The following is a 19,389-nucleotide window of genomic DNA, read 5'->3' as shown; positions in this document are numbered from 1 at the left end:
AAAATGATTTTGGATTTTCAAGAAATGTTCTTGGTTTTAAAAATTGTTCTATATTTTCAGAAAATATTCTTAAATTTTTAAAAATGTTCACAATTTATAATTTTGTTCATGAATTTGAAATTTGTTCGTGTTTAAAATTTATTCAAAATTCAAGAAAAAATCTCACTTTCAAAATTTGTTCGCAGATTTAAAAAATGTTCATAATTTTATAATTTTTCTCACAATTCGAAAAATGTTCTCAGTTTCCAGATTTGTTTGCAGATTCGAAAAACATTCTAAATTTTCTAAACTTTTTTACGAATTTAAAAATTGTTCCACATTCAAAAAAATGTTCACACTTCTATAATTTTCTTCATGAATTTGATATTTGTTCATGTTTTAAAAAAAATTCAGAATTTCACAATGTTCGCAATTTCAAAATTTGTTCGCAGATTCAAAATATGTTCCCATTTCCAAATTTATTTATCAAAATTTCGAAAAAATGAGTTTTCAAGACATGCTCTCAAATTCAAAACCAATCACAATTTTACAAAAAATTTCACGAATTAGAAATATGTTCCTGTTATTTTAAAATTTGTTCCCAAATCCAAAAATGTTACACTTTTATAATTTTCTTCACGAATTTGAAATTTGTTCATTTCTTAAAATTTGTTCACAATTTGAAAAAATGTTTTGGTTTCAAAATTTGTTCGCAGATTCTAAAAATGTTCACATTTTCAAAAATATTCCCATTTTCTAAATTTTGCTTCGAAATTTCAAAACATGCTCTCATTTTCAAAAAACAATCACAATTTTAAAATTTTGTTCCTGAATTAGAAATATGTTCCTGTTCTTTTAAAATTGTTCGCGCTTCCAAATTTGTTCAGGATTTTTCAAAATTGTTCTCGATTTCAAATTTTGTTCTCAAGATTTAAAAAAATGTTTGTGCTTTAAAAATTGTCCGCGCTTCCAAATTTGTTTGGGTTTTTTCAAAATTGTTGTCGGTTTCAAAATTTTGTTCTCAAGATTCAAAAAATGTTTGTCCTTTAAAAAATTGATCGCGCTTCCAAATTTGTTCAGGATTTTTCAAAATTATTCTCAGTTTCATAATTTCTTCTCAAAATTCAAAAACAATTCGTGCTTTTAAAAATGTTTTTGTGCTTTTAAATTTGTTCGGAGTTTTTCAAAATTATTCTCCGTCTTAAAATTTTGTTTTCAAGATTTAAAAAATGTTGGTGTTTTAAAAAATTGTTTGGGCTTCCAAATTTGTTCATGGTTTTTCAAAATTGTTCTTCAAATTCAAAAAATGTTTTTGCTTCAAATACAAAATAAAAGGAAAATGGAGAAAAAGGAAATAAGCAGAAAAGGAAAAAAGTAACAGAAAAAAAGGAAACGAAGCCGGGTCGGCCCCGTCGGGGGCGCCACCCTGTGCGGAGCAGGACTCCCTGCCGCAAAGAGCGACATGTAGGAGCTCCCGTCCGTCTGTCCCCATGTCTCCTCTTCTCGACGCTACCCTCGCTTCCAGCCGCACAACGATCCACCACCGACCTCGCTCCCCCGCCCGCGTCATCTTTCTTTATATGCTGGCAAATGTGCTGGCATGATCACAAACATGATGGCATGGTCGAACTTTCGTTCTTTTTTGTGTGTTGGTATGTGTGTCGGCCGCTAGCAAGTGCGCCAGCATGAACTGTTTTCTGAAGCTGGCATTGTATGCCGGCCGTTGACATGATGTCGGCATGAACTTTGGGTGACGGCATGATCGTTGACTTGATCTACTTTTCAAATATGTGCGCGAACATAAAATGGATCACGGACGTTGAACACATTGTCGACCTAAATCTTAAAAAGGACGAATGTTGAGCGGGCGGCCGTTTGGGTCTTCGAGTTGCTCTAAAGGTGTAAAACGATGGTTATTTTACTATTCGGGGTCTTTTACGGGTGTTAGAGATGCTCCAGGCCCAAAATTCGTTCGGATTTGAACCACGAAGAAAATCATCACTTACAGCTTCTTAGCCCGTGGGCGCCCGCCTCGTAGTCGGCGGCCCACCACCGTACGGCCCACTAAACGAACGGCGGCAGCGGCGACCGTCCGTCCGTCCTCCCTGTCTCCTCTTCTCGACGCTCCCCTCGCTTCCAGCCACGCAACGATCCACCACCGGCCTCGCTCCCCCGCGCCGCGCCCCCGTCCCCGTCCCCGCTCGCCCCACCGACTCCGGCCGGATCCGCCGATCCCCCCCCCCCCCCCATATCCCCGCCGGCAACCGAAGCACAGATCGCTCAGGTGCGTCTCCTTCCTCCGCGGACGAATCTGGCAAGCCCCCCTTGCGTTCGAGCAGCTCTCGGAAGTAGCCGCGAGACGAGGCGAGGCATCTAGCCCGTTTGTTTTCGTGCTTGACCAGTCGCGCATGGAAATTGTTCCGCGAGGCTCCGCGCTAGTGCTGCTGGGGCGAAAGAACCCGTAGAATTACATTAGATATTCGCTGATTTGGTGTCCCATGCAGTAAAGGATTTGTTCAGTTATCGCACTTCGCCCGTGTTGTTTATCCTGGTATGACTAGCCTTTGGTGCTTGGTGCACCTTAGGCTAAGATTTTCTCTTAGTTACTTTTTGGTGAAATCACATGTACTAAGATTTTCCTGCAAGGTATATAAGCTGAAAAGGGGACTAAAACATGCATGCTCAATACTCCCTCCGTTCCGAAATATAAGACCTTTTAGAGTTTTGATTATAGACTACATACGGAGTAAAATGAGTGAATCTACACTCTAAAATATGACTACATACATCCGTATGTAGTATATAGTGAAATCTCTAGAAGGTCTTATATTTAGGAACAGAGGGAGTAGATTCTTAAGGATTTTGCTACAATAAGTGGAATATACATGACACCACGGCCGATTAAAGGAGCCGTTGTCTTAGCTCTGACATGCTCGGTGATCTGTATTGCTCTTGCTGTAGGATTTGTTGGTGCTTTTCCAGCAGATTGTACTTTCCGTGAATATCTTCGGTCTTCGCATGTCCAAAGAAAAACTCCGTGATCCACAGAATTGTGAATATGAATGTTGAGACGCAAATCTTATGCTTAACAAGATAATGATCTGACAACGCGTCGAGTAGTGAAGATTGCTTTAGATAGGTATAAGCATGGTATATCCCTGTTTGGCTGATGATTCTGGGCATATCTCTCTGATGCAGGGTTGCAAGCATGTATATTCGAGTCAAGCGGAACAAGACTACCTACTTCATACAGTGTGATCCAACAGAGACAATTTTGAATATCAAACAGAAGTTGCAGTCGATAACAGACCACCCTCCCAATAACCAGAGGTTGATCTTGTTGGCTACCAACAATATATTGGATGACTCCAAGACGCTGGCTGATCAAAAGGTACAAATATATATTACTTGTTGGAGAACACATTTGCCTAGTATTCAGTATTCACAGAGGGAATAATATTCTGTAGGCATGGTACAATTTGATTCGTGTAACCTTAGTTTATTAATTATATCTGCAGATCAAAGCCACCATTCAGCTTAACCCATTTCCTTTACTTCCATGACTTAAATTGATTTTGATACTTGTGCAGGTGGAGAATGACGCTGTCGTTGCATTGGCATTGAGAAAAGGTTCTTTTCTAGTATCATTTGGCTTGATGTTTGACCCTTATGCACTCAATGTTTTGCTTCTTGTCTGTTTTTGAGCTATTGCTTTGTGTTCCTTCGGTTCTGACGCTGAGTAGCAACCGGGCATAGTCATCATTTTTGTAGCAATGGTTGTTGCCACCAACTGCTTCTTTTGTACAAAGTGTCTTTATGAAGAATAATTCTTGTTATTATTTTCTGTGGTACATGATAGACCATCATTCTCCAACCACAATCGAAATATGTTTTACAAAACTGTCGGTTCAACAAATTGAATTTTTCTATGCTTTCTTGCTCTCTATTCCCTCCATCCCAAAATAAGTGTCTCAGGCGTACTATAACTTTGTACTAGAGCTAGTACAAAGTTGAGACACTTATTTTGGGACGGAGGGAGTATTAATTTATGATTCAGTTCCTTCACTGTAAATAAATAAATGAAAGCATTAAAGCTGAAGTGCAACCTGAAGGACATTTATTATTGTCTGCCTGTAATTACCATGCCGGAGCAAAGTAAATGATAACTTCTTTGTACCATGTCATGGTGGTTACGGACTAGAGTGCCTAGATTCATGTTCTCTCTAGAACAATGCTATGTACCTAATTCTAATTTATAACATTGAAAAAGATGGTGCTTCGTAATTCTAACCAAACTCTAATCGTTCTGTCGTTTGTCCACGACTCCTCCTATACCTGCTGCGTTTTTCAAACCTCCTGACTTGTGACATTCCTTTTCCTCTCACCAGATAACGAGTTCGAGGAGGTGTCCATCGCCGACCCAAGCGATTTCTTGGTGTCCTCATGAGGCCAGCCCGTCCGCCGTCCCCCCTACCCAACCCATGCAAGGACGAACCGCCGTCAGTGGCTTCCCCGAAGCAGATCATGTTGCTTGCTCTCTAGCCTCTAGCCTCTAGGATGTTGCTCGCTTATGTCTTGTGTGTGTCCGTGCTATTAAAGACCCTAAACAACCGTTGCGGATGGCATTTAGTTTGGATTTGGACCCTCCAGCAGCCGATACGTGTGTGATCCCGCCACCCACCGGGGGCGTGTCCTGGTGCTCCGACCTACCCGTCTTTTGTACCGGCGCGTGGATGAAACACGGGTGGTGGGATGAGATCCGTTGGTGGTGGTGACCAGTGATCGGGATCCCACCACCTAATGCTCTGTGTCATGCACGCCCCGTTGTTTTTCGCCAGTTGGTGCGCGCTAGGGACTACGATGTCGGTCTGTTTGTGGGAATTCCAGCTGGTTCGTGTCGAAGGTTGTTCTTGTTCTTGCTGTTGCTGTTTACGTGGATCTGAGATGGTTTTCATGTGGACTCTGGGATTCGGCGCCTGCACTGGTGTCCCATTTTCCCTGACGCCAGATTGAAAGTCGATGTATCCCACCATGCCTTTGCAGCGACAAGCAAAGTCGTCATATTCGCAGCCTCCATAACGCATATGGCAGCTCTTCATATTTTTTTGAAGGCTGTGGAGATTTGGCAAACACAGGGTCGACATAATGCGTTCTTCATAACTTTTCTTTGGGAAACGTTTCGGCATGGCGCGTCGGCCGAAACACTGCGGCCGGTCCCGTGCGGGTCGTGCGATCCCGGGGTAACTCTCCCTTCCTTTTGTGCTGCGAGACGTCATTTTTTATTGTAACTGTTTTTTTTCAACTACCGACATGATTTTTGCTGCAAACGTTGATGATTGTTGCTAAATTTTGTTAACTAAAAAGTTGCATCCAAGTTTAGTTGCAACACGAGTTTGTCGAATTTTTTGCTATAACCGTGTTATTTTTTGCTACAGCTGCTATCATTTTTTACTGTAACCGTTCATTAAAAGAGTTGCAATCCGAGTTCACCGGATTGTTTTTGCTACAACCCATATTTTGTTTTGCTATAACGCATCATTAGCGTCGTTTTTTTTGCTACGATCACGTTGATTTTTTTTGTTACAATCATATTTTTGTTGTAACCATGGACGAAAATTGTTGCATCGTGGCCGAAATTTGCTGCATGGATAGATCTAACGGTGCGCCCCGCAGATCTGATGGTCGCGCTGCGACCGGCGTGCCGACGCCCAGTACTGCCCCTTTTCTTTTCTGTTTTCTTCTATCTACTCTACAATTTAGATCAAACAGTCCAGGCTCTGTATAACTAAGATGCACATAATCAACCCAACACACACGTGAAAACACACTGGCAACTAGCAAAGTCATAAGACCCAAAGCTATGTGCAAGTGTGGAAAAAAGAAAAGGGGACAAGAAATAATCCGCAAAGCGATCAGATGAACGATCCGCAAACTGCAACGGAGACCATAACCGCAATAACCATTGACACTACATGAATGACGAGGATCTTCAACAGCAACGCCTTCAGAAAGGAAGTGACACTCAAGTGACGTCGTCATCGGATCCAACCACAAAAGCCAGTATCAAAGTTTTCACCCTGAAAAATTGGTCCGAACATATCCGAGCAATGTGTTCAACAAGCAATGTGTTCAACAAGCAATGTGTTCAACAAGATAACGACGTAAAAGCCATTGCCACGAATAACCACTCGGTCTTGTCTAATTTGATATTTCCTTGCTGCGGGATTTGTTTTCTTTGTTTTTTGATGCGTGGGTTAGATTCATATTTGAGGCAGATACTTTGTCACGCTCGACAATGCAATGTCAAATGGTGTACGTGTCTTGTCAAACTAACAAACCTTTTAATTGTTTTCAATTTTAGAGGATAAAGTAGCAGATAGACCATCAGGTAGCTTGTGACTGATAAAGTATTAAAGTGTGGAGCGGTTATAAATAATTGGTAGTACTCTCTCCAACACAATAGAGTCACATAGGCGGATGAGGCGTTTTGGTTTCCGGGCTCATTTGTACCCATGTTGAATAAAAAAAATACTAAAAAATCATTTTTTGTCATAGTAGAAAATTTGATGTGATATGTTTGCTCTAAATTTTAAATTACTTGAACATACCAGTAGCTCTCGGAAAAAAAAAGAGACAAATTTGAGGTCTTTTAAAAAGTGTATTGTTCGTATACTGTTCGGACCCCAATTCGTCTTTCTTGTTGAGAGCTATTCAAATGTTCAAATGGTCTGAAATTTAGAGCGAGCTAACACGTCAAATTATGTACCTTCTACAAAAAAATATTGGATTTTTTTAAATTTTTTATAAATTATTTTCTGACTGAGTGCACATGAGACCGGGCTTGGAATTGGATATTCGCACATAGGCAGGTTATAAAAAATGTCACATTAGATTTATGTCTAGTAGGAAGAGAGAGGGGAAAAGAGAAAAGAGAAACAACCTACTAGTTTACAGCCCACTATAGTACGAGCCCCAACAATCTTTATGAAGAAAAAAGGCGTGCTATATATTAATGGTAACATACTAGTATGACTACTCATTATATGAATGAGCTATTAGATAGGCTATAAGTGACATGATAACTTCATATAACCGTCTCTTGACTATTCTATTAATCATGTTTTAAGATCATGGTTAATAATATAATCAACAATCGGTTATAAGGAATTGACATATCATCTAGAGTTAAACTAATAGCCAATATGTGTAATAATAAGTTTTAAATGTGTACTGGTTTATTAATAGTAAGTCTATCTTATAATCTCACAAAATGTCTCGCAACTCCTACTATAGTCGGCTACTATTCTACAACCTGCTGTTCTTCTTTCTCCTTCAACTAAGTAAAAATAATATTTAACTTTATATAGCTGGCTTATGTCACATTATTGTACTTAAGTCGTGTAAAATTTTGGCATAAAAAATAGCGCAAGGCTAGTTACAAATTATTGAGTCATGGTTATACAAAGTTTTTTCTACGATATCCATTAACAAATGTGGTTGGTTGATCCACGAGTAGCAATGGTTAGCTTATGTTGATCGTACAAGAGAGACTGTCTCTACTATTAATTAAAGAAGAGTTGGTAGGGTTGCCTCCACGTTTCCGCTTCCTTTTTTCCTCTCCATGCCACCCTTCACTTGTTTTTTTTTTGTAATTTCAACAAATAAAAATGTAAATAGAGTAGTTTGAAATAATCAAAACAAAATTGATACTTTTCAAAACCATGTGATGCATTAACTCCATGAAACAAAATAAAATCAATTCTTATCAAAATCTTAATTCAATGGAAACTTTCTTTGCCTTTTCCTCCTCATACGGAAATCAAATCAAATCTTATCAAAACCTCAATTAAATCAAAACTTCCCTTGCTTTCTCCTATACGTACTCAAGTCAAATTAATAATTACAAAAATGTAGAATACGATGAGTGTAAGGCGTAGATCAGATATGATTAATGTAGAACCACTAGAATATTTACGCCTCGTTGCAACTCATGGGCAAATAGCTAGTCAAGAGTTAAGATTTTGAAAGTGCTACCTATAAAACCACCGGGATTGGTCGTGTGCACCAAAGCGTGGCGACAATTTAAAGAGTTGATTGGTTCCTAGCCACGACGTGCCACACTTTACCATACCTCATCTTACTCAAGTTTAACCTAGTTAGATGGCTGTTTGGTTCTTGCCACACCCATGCAAGATTTTTTTATGTGAACAGTAAACCCCATATGTTATAGACACAAAGAGTGTGATAAAATTCCTTTACGCAAGTCAAAGTGTGGTTAACAATTGAAACAACCTAAGTAAGGCAAGTGTGACAAAAATATGATGACTACATATGATAAGAGATAGCCACAATTCAAACAGACCCTAAATCCCAACATGGCCTACATTTGAAAGGAACAAAGAGACAAATCAAGACGTGAATAATACGCCAATTTGTCGTTCATAACGAAGTTTGAATTTAGCTACTAGTAGCCATGGGGTCTATTTTTGTGGGCTGGACTCAGATGTGAAGCTTCAAGGCATGGCAGATGCACATTTGACATTGGTCGCTGCTACGGATCACGCGGATGATTTCCGCCTAGCCAGCTGTTAGATCTGGCGCTAGGAGACGTCGGATCTGGCGCTGCATCCGTAGCTGCAGGTGCTGTCCATGGCAACATTAAACGTTAACAAAAAGCTTCATAGCAACACCAGCTGCGATATGAAGCTGCAACGGAGCGCCGACGCCACATGTGAAGCTCCATGCAGCCCCGACGAAGCTCCATTGCACCTTCGATGGAGCTTCAACGCAACACCGGCGCTCCGGCCAAGCTCCATTGCAGCCCCGACGAAGCTCCAACGCGGCATCGACGGGTCCGATGAAGCTCCATCGCAACTCCGACCGAGCTCCATTGAAGCCCTGGCGGAGCTCCAACGCAACGTTGACGGCTCCGACGAAGCCATGGTAACTCCGACCGAGCTCCATTGCAGCCCGCGGCGCCGTCCCCGCGAAGCTCAGCTGCAACCACGACGGTGTTGTGCAGCTCTCTACTTGCAGGAATGGCGGAGATCCCCAATGGATTTGCAGTCATGGGGGATGGGGAAGGGGAGCAGCGCGCGGGCCAGGCGGAGGGGTTCATGGCTAGCGACGGTGGCACGCGAGGCCGTGGATAGTTTGTGTAGAGGAGGCGCGATGAAGAGAAAGGGGATCAGCTTGGGCGAGGAAGACGATGCAAAGAGTGGACGGGAGAGTATTGGACAAGGGAGGACGAGAGGATAAGGGAGTGCGTGAGGCTGGACAGGTGTCGAACGCTCGAGAAGGTTTAAATAGCGCAGAAATCAGCCGCCTGATTTAAAGTGTTTTCCTTTAACATTTATTTGGGTGATTTCCTTATTTAGTACTCCATCCGTCCCAAAATTCTTGTCTTAGATTTGTCTATACATGAATGTATCTACTCACGTTTTAATATTTACATACATTCATTTGTACACAAATCTAAGGCAAGAATTTTGGGACGGAGGGAGTACTTGTTGATAATTTTTAGTTGCGTTGCTGCAATTTTTCTTTTTGAACACAATATAATCAGAGTTGCTTATATACGTGAACATACATTCATTTATATGAACGCATACATGTACCTCTTACTCTTGTGAACATCTTTAAAAGATTAAACCGACATAGCATCTTATGATTTTACAAAATCATTTTCTGACACCTCGTAGTCGACGAAAACGTCTCTTTTCAATAAACGAACGTCACCGAAAGCCTGAAGTGAATTCCAAAACAATACCAGCACCGATATGAAGCATAGAACTTGAATTCTGATGGACTGATATCCTTGTCGTTGTGTAACCATCCAATTCTAGATTGATCCGTACTTGTGAAAGCATCAAATCATTTTCATGTTAAAAATAAACAAGGGAACAATCGGTGCGCCTGGACTGGTCACGTACGTAGTACGCCGAGCGGCGACATTTGGAGAAGGATGACGATGATGATGATGTGTCGGTGAAACAGCCCGCGTCGTCGGTCAAGCCGACGCTCGAGAGGACGGACCAGATCCAGAAATACTAGTCAGTCCGGAACCTCCTTTTCTCATCAGATTAAAAAAAAAGAAAAAGAAAAAAGGTCGAGCTTCGGTTTAATCGACGCTGGTCCACCAAAGACCAGGCGCAGCGACAAAAGCAGCCCAGCTCATCGGCGGCCCCCCTCTTCTCTTACTCCGCCTCCACTTTGCGCATCAAGGCGGCAGCCTGCCAATTTCCTAAATCATCCTCATTAACTACTACTAGTAGTTTCTTCTTCTTCTTCTTCCTCCGCGTCGTTGGTTGGTTCACGCCCTTTCGAATAATTATCAAACTCTAAACCCGTTCCTACTCCATTCCCTCTCCCCCATTCCGTTCTTTCCTTCCTTAAAAAAAACCCCGAGCTCGTTCGCTCGCTCGTTCGTGCTCCATTATCTCCTTCCTTAAAATAATGCGCGTGGAAGCCGCGAGAGATTCCCGGCGACGCAGCAGCTGAGGCAGGCGAGGGGGCTGCTCGTTTCGTGTCACTCCTCCGTTCCGTTGGGGATCTCTCCTCCTCCTTTTCAGGATATAGCCTGCCTCTCTTCAGGCCGGCCTCTCCTGCGCGTGGAAGCAAAATCCCACCCGGCCCCGTCCTCCTCGTCCCGCTCAAACCAGCCGGCGAGCGACCCGGCCGGCTTTGGGGGGTTCTTCGCCGCCTCCGGGCTCAAATCCGGCCCGCGGGCTCCCGGTTCCGTGCCGCATAACGGCGTAAGCCCCGGTGAGGGGGTTTGAGCCGGCATTTCGCTCGTCGCCGGCCGGGAGGGCGCTTCTTCCCCCCTCCCCCTTCGGTTCAGCCCTGTTAGGGTTCTCCTTCAGCCATCCCTTTCAGCAGATTCTTCTCTTGGCGCTGGTCTGTGTTCTTACGAGCTTTTTCTTTTCTTTTTGCGGGAGTGTTTTCTTGGGTCTGCTAACCTGAGAAATCTGCAACTTCACCTACCAGGGTGCGCGCCGCGGCGGTGATTCATATCCATCCACCGCGCATGGCGAGCTGCTGCTGTTGACATCCATGACAACCCAGTATGTTACTCCGCTGCTGTGCGAAAGCAGGAGCACCAGAAACCGGCCGACGCAGTAGAATCCTCCGTTACAGACCTTCAATCACAAAATGGTACCGCTGCTCCTTCCGGGCTTGCTGCTGTTTATTTCTTCATTCATTACTAGTAAAACAGCATCTCACCATGGATTTGCTACTACTGTTTATTTGTTCAGTGTTACTGGTAACAGTGTCTGACCATGGATTCGGCAATGACTTGCAGCACCCGTATCCACACAAAGGCTCCAAGGGGGCGCCGTCGTTGCCGCCGCGACCCACCCTCGTCTTCCTCATCGCGCTCTTTGGCCTCTACGTGTGCTACCTCTCCTTCAACCAGATACGGATGGAGAGCAAGCATGCGGAGGAGAATGGCGCACAAGACCAGAATGAACATGTTTGTGCAAAGCCTTATGTTCCAAGTGAGGAGCTGCCCTACGTGCACTTCCCCAAACCAAAGGGTTATAGCAGGTAATTTCCCTCTTAGTCTTAGGATAGGATGGATAAACTCTTTGTGTATGTTGATTTTTCTGACACGTGTTTCTTTCGACAGGGCGGAATGCTCGTGTAATCCTGTTCGTTTCTTTGTGATCATGTCGATGCAAAGGTCGGGAAGCGGATGGTTTGAGACGCTGTTGAACAGCCATCCTAACATCAGCTCCAATGGTGAAATATTCAACAGAGTGGATAGAAGAGAAAACATATCGTCTATCGTACAAACGCTCGACAAACTGTATAACTTGGACTGGCTCACAAGTGCAGCAAAGAATGAGTGCACAGCTGCGTTTGGATTCAAGTGGATGCTAAATCAGGTATTCACACCTCATCTTTTTCTTGCTCCATATGTAATATTTGAAGGTTCGGCTTTTATTTGGTGTAGTCTATAGCTGCTTTGTTGTTACCTGTGATCTCAGAAATTTTACACTTTTTTTCCGGGAAAAAAATTTAACGCTTTGAAGCTGAGCGATGACATAGTTTTTTATATTGCGCTCTACTCTAGTTCTTTTGAGTGGAAATAAATGTGGAGAGCAGACTGGACTTATGGTCTGGTTTGCTTGCCAAAGATTCAGATTTCGTTGAAACTACAGTTAGAATTTTGAAGTGTACCACACCATAATATGCCTGCATTTCTCAGATGTCAGTGCTATGTCATATCACATTAATGATACTGAACTTCTCTAAAAACAAGGTTGGTCAATCATGCTTGTTGATGTTGATGTTTGTATTGTGCGGTGTATCATTAGCATTAGCCTACTGATTATGCCTACTGATAACAAAAAGTTGGGAAAATATTTTTTCATGCCATTAACTGCTATCATTGTGTTTTCCAGGGTTTTATGGACCATCGCGATGATATACTTAGTTATTTGAACAAGAAAGGTATCTCTGTGATATTTCTCTTCAGGAGAAATACATTGCGCAGGCTTATCTCTGTGTTGGCCAACAACTACGATAGAGATGCAAAGCAGCTGAATGGAACCCACAAATCTCACGTTCACTCAGAAGAAGAGGTACCATCGATGCACTGACAATTCCAATAAATTTACTACAATTACTTGTCTCTGTTCCCTCATGTTTTTTGCATAAATAATGGGGCCCTTTTTTTTTCTTACCCTGGTTCTGAAACCCCGCAGCTAAACTTACCTTTTTGCTGATATTGAGCTCTGAAATGCTAAAATCCTAACACTAACTTCGAACTTTTAGTGAAACTTGAATCTTCTACTTTTGCATTCTAAGTAAAATATTAGAGTCGGTGTCAATAATATCTGGAAGGAGCAGAGTAAAATGTTCAAACGGTGCACTCTTACGCGCTTCCTCTCTTTTGAACAACCATCGTAACTGCCTTCCCATTTGCAACCTGTTAGTCATACTGGCTAGTGCTTTCATCTGATCAGTGTATTTTGTTTTGTGCTAGGCTGAGATACTTGCAAAATTCAAACCAGAACTCGACGTGTCAACCCTGGTTTCAAACATCAGGGATGTCGAGAAGTACATGGGAGACTGCCTGGACAGCTTCAACACGACACGGCGCATGGTCCTCTACTACGAGGACATAATCAGAAACAGAAATGTACTGGAGCAGAACTCATTCAGATGCCCTAACAAAGTATCGATGGATTACGGTTTTACCTTAATAGCGCGTCTCTGTCTCTGTGTGTGCAGGCATTATTCCAGGTGCAGGAATTCATCGGCGTTCCGGTGAGGAAACTGGTCAGCAGGCAGGTGAAGATCCATACGCGCCCGCTTCCTGACCTCGTCCGGAACTGGGAGGATGTGAACAGCAGACTCAACGGGACAGAGTACGCCCGTTTCCTCGATGGCGCAGATTACGTGGAGTGATGCCTTTGGAGTTCTGATGTAGGTTCAGGATCATTTGCAAGGGGCCTGTAGACCTGTAGTCTCCAGAGGATTTGATTCTTCTGTACAACGAGGTAGTTAAAGAGATCGATATAGAAATATTAGGGCAAACTGTACAGTTTTTAGGCTACGTCTTACTCAAAATTGCTGACATCTCGTGATGGTGTTTTCTTTGGTCTCTTCGGCTACATTCTTCCTTCCCATGTTTTGTGCTTTGTACAGAAAAAACTGTACTGTAACTCTGTTATGACCTGTACAACGTATCAACGGAGGAGTCCCAATGGACAGGGTTAATTACGGGCTTAGCCCAAGTTATCTTACCTATCTTAAAGTCCAAATTATATTAGAGTCCAAGTTATATTAGAGTCTAAGTTATCTAGGGTTTAGTGAAGGCTGTCCTTCTTTATAAACACATGTACCCCTTCGATATTAAGCAGACAATAAACAGTATATTCTGTTGTTGTCTCCCTCAGGAGACGGGAGCCCCAAACCCTAGCCGCCTCTCTCTCTCTTTCTCATGCCACGACGGCGCCCAACCGCCGGCGTCCCCAACCTCGCAGCCCGCACTTCCACCCCTACAACCTACGTTCGAGACCTGGTAGAACCCTAGCCTCTACCAAACTCACTCTTTGGATTCAAATTTGGATAATACATATTGAAAAGAGTTGCTGAAAACAAATGTGTATCTCAGTACAAAAGCTGGGGTAACCCATGAGTTGTCCAACATTGGCAAGGAAAATGAACTGAAGTGCATAAAGAGCTATGGCTTGCCAACAAATCGGCACTATCCAAAACAAGGTCCTAACTTTTTGGCATGACCAAAAAATTGGTAGGGTAAACTTTGGCCACCATCCAAACATAAGCTACCAGCTCATTTGTTCCTTTGGAATCGACAAAATTTCACTAAAAATGATGGACACGTGTCCCGAGAGTTTACAGTTTGTACACAGAAAAACGCTGCGGATCAACACCAGATTAACTCCTGCAAAATCCTTGTACAAGAAGAGCAAACGCTAGCAAGAACATGTTTACACGTAACAGCTACAACATCATTAGGCCCAACGACAGGCAATGGCGTGCTTGGAGCGCAATCTTTGACCCTATTGACGCCTTCGCTTAATTCTCTCGAGAGCGCCCAGCTGCTGCTCGTTGTTCTCTTGAGCATTAGAGCTTTCCTCCCTGCTCTCCGCGGCTCTCTTGCCAAGCTCGCCAAACACGGCTTCAGGGACAGCCCTCTCCGCGATCTGGACATCGTCCTCCTCGTCACTCTCTTCATCAGGCAGCTCAATGTCCTCGTTGTTAGCAGTGGTCTGTTGTGTGCTGCTCTCGGCCCGCGCCTCTACTCCAGCACTGACAAAGTTCATCATTCTGTTAGCAGGAGTCGTGCTGGTGCTCGGTGCTGCTGCTGGCGCTGGGGATGGTCCAGAAGCTAGCTGCCTTTCTAAGGCTGCCATCTCATCCTGCGGGACACCGGCACGTGTCAGAGTGTCGACCGCCTCGTCCATGTTTAGCCTCTGGTCCCTTTGCATCAGGTACTCCGGAAGGATGAAATGAGTCTGCACATGGCATACAAGTACAGCATCAGTTTACAGTGCAAGGATGTTCGTTCATGCCTAACCGTATATAGAGGTGATCCATGTGACATACCTGACTGCGGCTAGCAGCCACTGTACGCTTGATGCGAAGCATCTCCCTGAATGTATCTTCATTACCGTGTTGGATCTCAAAGTCGTTCCATTTCTTCCAGAACTCTGGATGAGCATTTGGATCAGCATAGTTGGAGGCGTGGATATAAATAGCCCGGGAACGGTCAATTTCTCCAAGATTTCTTTCAAGTTCCGCAAACTTCATGCACATCACCATAACATCTTTGTCCGGGAGACCAGATTCTATAGCTTGCTGCAAAGATGCCAAGAAAGCCAGGAATAAAGTAAGTACATGTATTACCACTAAAACATCTGTCGATATTGTGGGAGCAGGCAGGCTAAATCTAGAGTGTGAAGCACAGAGAAAATAACAACTGAACATTTTTACACACAAATTTGGCCATTAGAGGGAGCATAAAAGATTCATGTGTTATGAACTATTGCAACTAATCAGCAAGAAACAAGATTAAGAAGCTGGGATTACTATAAATCTATTCCATTTGCTATGCCACAAATCCACAAAATTGGATCTCGGAACAAGGACTTGAAAATGCCAATCCAGAAGCAACATTATAAAGCAAGAAGGGAAAAGCAGAGACAAACCAAGATAATACGCTTACCTCGTATATTTGTCTGGTCCTTGGAACACCGAAAAGTTCAGCAGCACGTGCAATGTATATTTCATACATACTCATCTTTTCAGTGTTGGGAACAGCCCTTACAGCTTCATCATATACATTCATGGCACGTTTTGCGAGGCCATAGTCCTCTTCCAGTTTAGCATATTGCAAATATAAGGCCTTCTTTTCATGCGGCGGAGCCTGAGCCAAAGAAGCAAAATGTAAGTAACAAGACAATTTATGGAACATAATATTTTAGATGAGCATGTGATGCAGGAAAAGAACAGGTAAGAATAGTTTCTGTCTAAATAAGCAAGTGCACATATAATCACATAACAAGAAGTGGCAACAGAAGGTTCTGAGAGAAAACAGGTAATCAACAAGTGCAAATATAGCAAAGTACAAGCAACGATGATATCACATCACAAGAATTATTATGACCTTGTTCTTAAGAAGCGAAGCAAAGACAGAATCTGTGATCAGATAAAAAAAAAGGGGCAGCCCCGTGCACGTAGCCCCTGCTTGTGCAGGATCCGGGGAAGGGTCCGGACACTTTGGGTCTTCTGTACGCAGCCTTTCCCTGCATTTCTGCAAGAGGCTGTTTCCAGGACTTGAACCCATGACCTCATGGTCACAAGGCTCCCCTTCAAAATTTGTGATCAGATCACCAGTGATATATCATATATTAGAAACGTAATTTCACACATCCAAGTTGGTAGCAGCTCTAGTTACATGCAGTATAAGTAGACCGATGACAAAATTCAAGGGACAAGAGAATTTATTTACCTTTTCGACAGCTTCCGTGAACAGCTCTCTTGCCCGCTCTAACTTGCTTCGCTGGTACCTTGTTACAAACTTTGTGAGGTAGGTCACCCAAATATCCTTAACATGGGGATACTTGAATATTTTTACACCTCTTTCATACACTTTAAATGCATCTTCGAAATACTTGTTCTCCTGTAGAGGAAGAAAATAGTAAACAACCATTGTAGATCAATTGGACAAGTCTACTTGAAACTTCAAAAGTATGTACTTTGAGCAAAGATCCTACCTCAAGAAGGAACGCATAATTAAGAATTATTTGAGGAGTTGCAATTCTTAAATCTAATATTCTCTCATAAACAGCGCGGGTTGTTTCCAACGACCCAAGGCTCTCCTCCAGGTCAACATAGATACTCCATAATTTCAGAGATTTATGTAATTTCAGCTGTACAGGCTGGTCACCCTCGGCAGCAGCTGAAAATGTAAATCATCAGCAAAAATGCTTTGCCAAATATACAAGAAATCAACACAACTGGACAAAATAAATTATACCTCGCCTCTTCACCTCAACAGAGGGCTCTGCTGTTGCTAACCTCATCAGCTCAATTGCCTTGTCAAAATGTTGGTTGCGGAGCTCCATCTCAGCCCATTCACACCAAATAGTAGCCAAGTGGTCCACTGCTTTATAGTTCACTTGTGTGGCCTTTTTAAAGATATCTTCAGCACTATCTAAGCGGTTATGTTTCTCATACATCTTTGCAAATGCCACCCATAGAGTATGAGGTTTCCCAACTGCCTTCATTGGGTCCACAGTTTTCACAGCCTCGACATATGTTGCTACTTGCCTCGCGGGATCCTTGTCAAAAAGTTTCACCCTCCTGCAAATATTATTGCACTGTTAGACAATTCCACCAAGTTGGAGAGAACCTAAATTGAGTTTAAAAAACTAAACACAATAATTTCACATTCCACGGCATCAACTAACTTCAAATAAGATTTGCTACTGGCTACCACGAAAGAATTTAAACTTATCCTTACGAAGAAATGCACTGAATGAATTGATTCATATTCATCTTTTGTGGCTTAATGTAAGTCAAGCAGAACTACATGATAAATCGAGGTGCTATATCAAGTCTCACCTGTGCCACTCCTCCACATTATGTGGATTCTGTCTCAACAGGACACTGCTAAGGAGCTCTGGTCTGCGATCCAATAGCCGCTCAAACCTTGCCAGCCTCAAATCCGTGTCATCTTCATCGTTCAACCAACACGCTGCAAGTTCCTTCTCTAGCTTGTCCACCTTATTCTTCTTGCCCCCTTTCTCACCATCATCGCTCTCCACAGCCCCGTCCTCTTCAGCTGCCTCCAGCTTTGCCGCAAGCATACTCTGCTCAAATTGTGTATAAGCCTCAAACACCACACTGAACTCCTGCACTGTCATCACTGAAGCAACCCCCTCCTCAAAGACGTCTCTAGCTTTCTCATAGAGGGTCCTCCGAACATAGTAATCGGCCAGCGAGGTCCACAACTTGCCAACCTCGTCGGTGAACTTGCGTATGCCCCCGCGCAATATGGCGTCCACCTTGAGCCCTGCGACCTCATCTGCATGCTTAGTGAGAATGTCGCAGAGCTCGAGCCAGAGCTGGTGTCTGGTCTTCCCCTTGACAGAGCGGAAGCCATCGTCGTTGAGTACGGAGGCCAGGCGGTCGGCTGCCTCCTGCCAGCGTTCGGCCGAGACGAGGAATTCGATGAAGTCCTCGGCGTGGGAGGGGTCGAACTGGAGGTAGCGCCTGAAGACGCGGAAGGAGGTCTCGACGGGGCAGGCCGGGAGCGAGGCGAGGCGCAGGTAGAGCGGCCAGATGCGGTCGTGCTGCGTGACGGGCAGCGCGCGGAGGGCGCGGTCGAAGTTGCGGCGGCCGCGCGTGAGCAGGCGCTGGTCGAGCAGCGAGGTGAGGTAGAGGACCCAGACGCGCGGCATCTTGTGCATGGTGGCGAGCGCCCGCTCGAAGGTGTTGTTGAGGGAGGCGTAGGCCGGGTGGGAGATTGGGTGCGGGCGCACGTGGTCGAGGCGCTCGCGGAGGTAGGCGTGCCAGAGCTTGTAGCTCCCCGGCAGCGCCTTGAGGGCGCGCTCGTAGATGACGGCGCGCTTGGCGAAGGGCGCCGAGGCGCGGGCGACGAGGTAGCGCCACCAGCCCTTGAGCTTGAAGGGCTCCCGCAGGATCTCCTCCTCGTAGGGCAGGTCGTCCTCCGTCGGGTAGAGGTCCGGCGAGATCCCGGCGAACGGGAGGGCGGCCGCCTTCGCCGGCGGCGCCACCTCCACCGGGCCCGCGGCAGCCGACGGCATCGTCGCGGCGAGTCGGCCTCGGCTCCCGATTCGCTAGGGTTTAGGATTTGGGGCGAGGCGATGCGGAGGAGAGAATTGCAGCGAGCGAGCGAGACGACGGCCGGGCGCGTGGGGTGGAGAGGCTGCGTGTACCTACCAGGCCGGCGCGGACTCTCCGTGCCTCTTCGTTTGTCGTTTCGGGCCCGTTGGACTTCGTGTGGGCTGGGGATTCGTCTCCCCAGGCGGCGGCTACCGCAGCAGGTTGGGCCGAGCCGCACAGGACAACCGGCGTGGCTGAGCCCCCTTTTTTTTTCAAATCTATTCGTATGATGCAGTACTAGGAAAATGGTCCGTACGTCGCAACCGGAGAAAATCTCATTGTACTCTTGCATATGTACTCCCTTCGTCCCTAAATATTTGTCTTTCTACAAAGATTCAACTACGGACTACATACGGAGCAAAATGAATGAACTTACACTCTAAAATATATCTATATACATCCGTATGCAATCCATAGTGAAATCTTTAAAAAAAACAAATATTTAGAAACAGAGAAAGTATGTTTCTTCTTTAATTTTGCATGCATGTCTTAAATATCAGTTTAATTATCCCATCAATCTATAGT

The 19,389-nt window shown here is 44.2% G+C and overlaps 3 protein-coding genes across 3 annotated transcripts; 2 read left to right on the top strand and 1 right to left on the bottom strand.

Moving 5' to 3' along the window:
* The first annotated feature begins 2,131 nt into the window (after nt 1-2,131).
* Nucleotides 2,132-4,881, top strand: LOC123425032 (ubiquitin-like). The gene is made up of 4 exons (XM_045108704.1): nt 2,132-2,263; nt 3,178-3,370; nt 3,570-3,609; nt 4,368-4,881. The coding sequence occupies exons 2-4, from the start codon at nt 3,188-3,190 to the stop codon at nt 4,424-4,426; spliced, it is 282 nt and encodes a 93-aa protein (XP_044964639.1). The 5' UTR covers nt 2,132-2,263; nt 3,178-3,187; the 3' UTR covers nt 4,427-4,881.
* A 5,490-nt stretch (nt 4,882-10,371) lies between these two features.
* Nucleotides 10,372-13,733, top strand: LOC123425031 (nodulation protein H-like). Its single transcript, XM_045108703.1, has 7 exons — nt 10,372-10,875; nt 10,966-11,133; nt 11,282-11,526; nt 11,609-11,867; nt 12,387-12,566; nt 12,971-13,126; nt 13,219-13,733. Exons 2-7 carry the CDS (start codon nt 11,131-11,133, stop codon nt 13,393-13,395), a joined length of 1,020 nt encoding a protein of 339 aa, XP_044964638.1. The 5' UTR covers nt 10,372-10,875; nt 10,966-11,130; the 3' UTR covers nt 13,396-13,733.
* A 558-nt stretch (nt 13,734-14,291) lies between these two features.
* LOC123425030 (pre-mRNA-splicing factor SYF1) lies at nt 14,292-18,912 on the bottom strand. Its single transcript, XM_045108702.1, has 7 exons — nt 17,581-18,912; nt 16,994-17,319; nt 16,731-16,915; nt 16,466-16,636; nt 15,680-15,880; nt 15,061-15,312; nt 14,292-14,969 (listed from the first exon to the last, which is right to left on the bottom strand). Exons 1-7 carry the CDS (start codon nt 18,783-18,785, stop codon nt 14,514-14,516), a joined length of 2,796 nt encoding a protein of 931 aa, XP_044964637.1. The 5' UTR covers nt 18,786-18,912; the 3' UTR covers nt 14,292-14,513.
* Between the last annotated feature and the right edge of the window lie 477 nt (nt 18,913-19,389).

The sequence above is a fragment of the Hordeum vulgare genome, chromosome 2H, assembly GCF_904849725.1.
Source record: "Hordeum vulgare subsp. vulgare chromosome 2H, MorexV3_pseudomolecules_assembly, whole genome shotgun sequence".
Taxonomy (NCBI): Eukaryota; Viridiplantae; Streptophyta; class Magnoliopsida; order Poales; family Poaceae; genus Hordeum; species Hordeum vulgare.
Note: the sequence above shows the minus strand (reverse complement) of the source record. Positions and strands in the feature narration are given on the sequence as shown.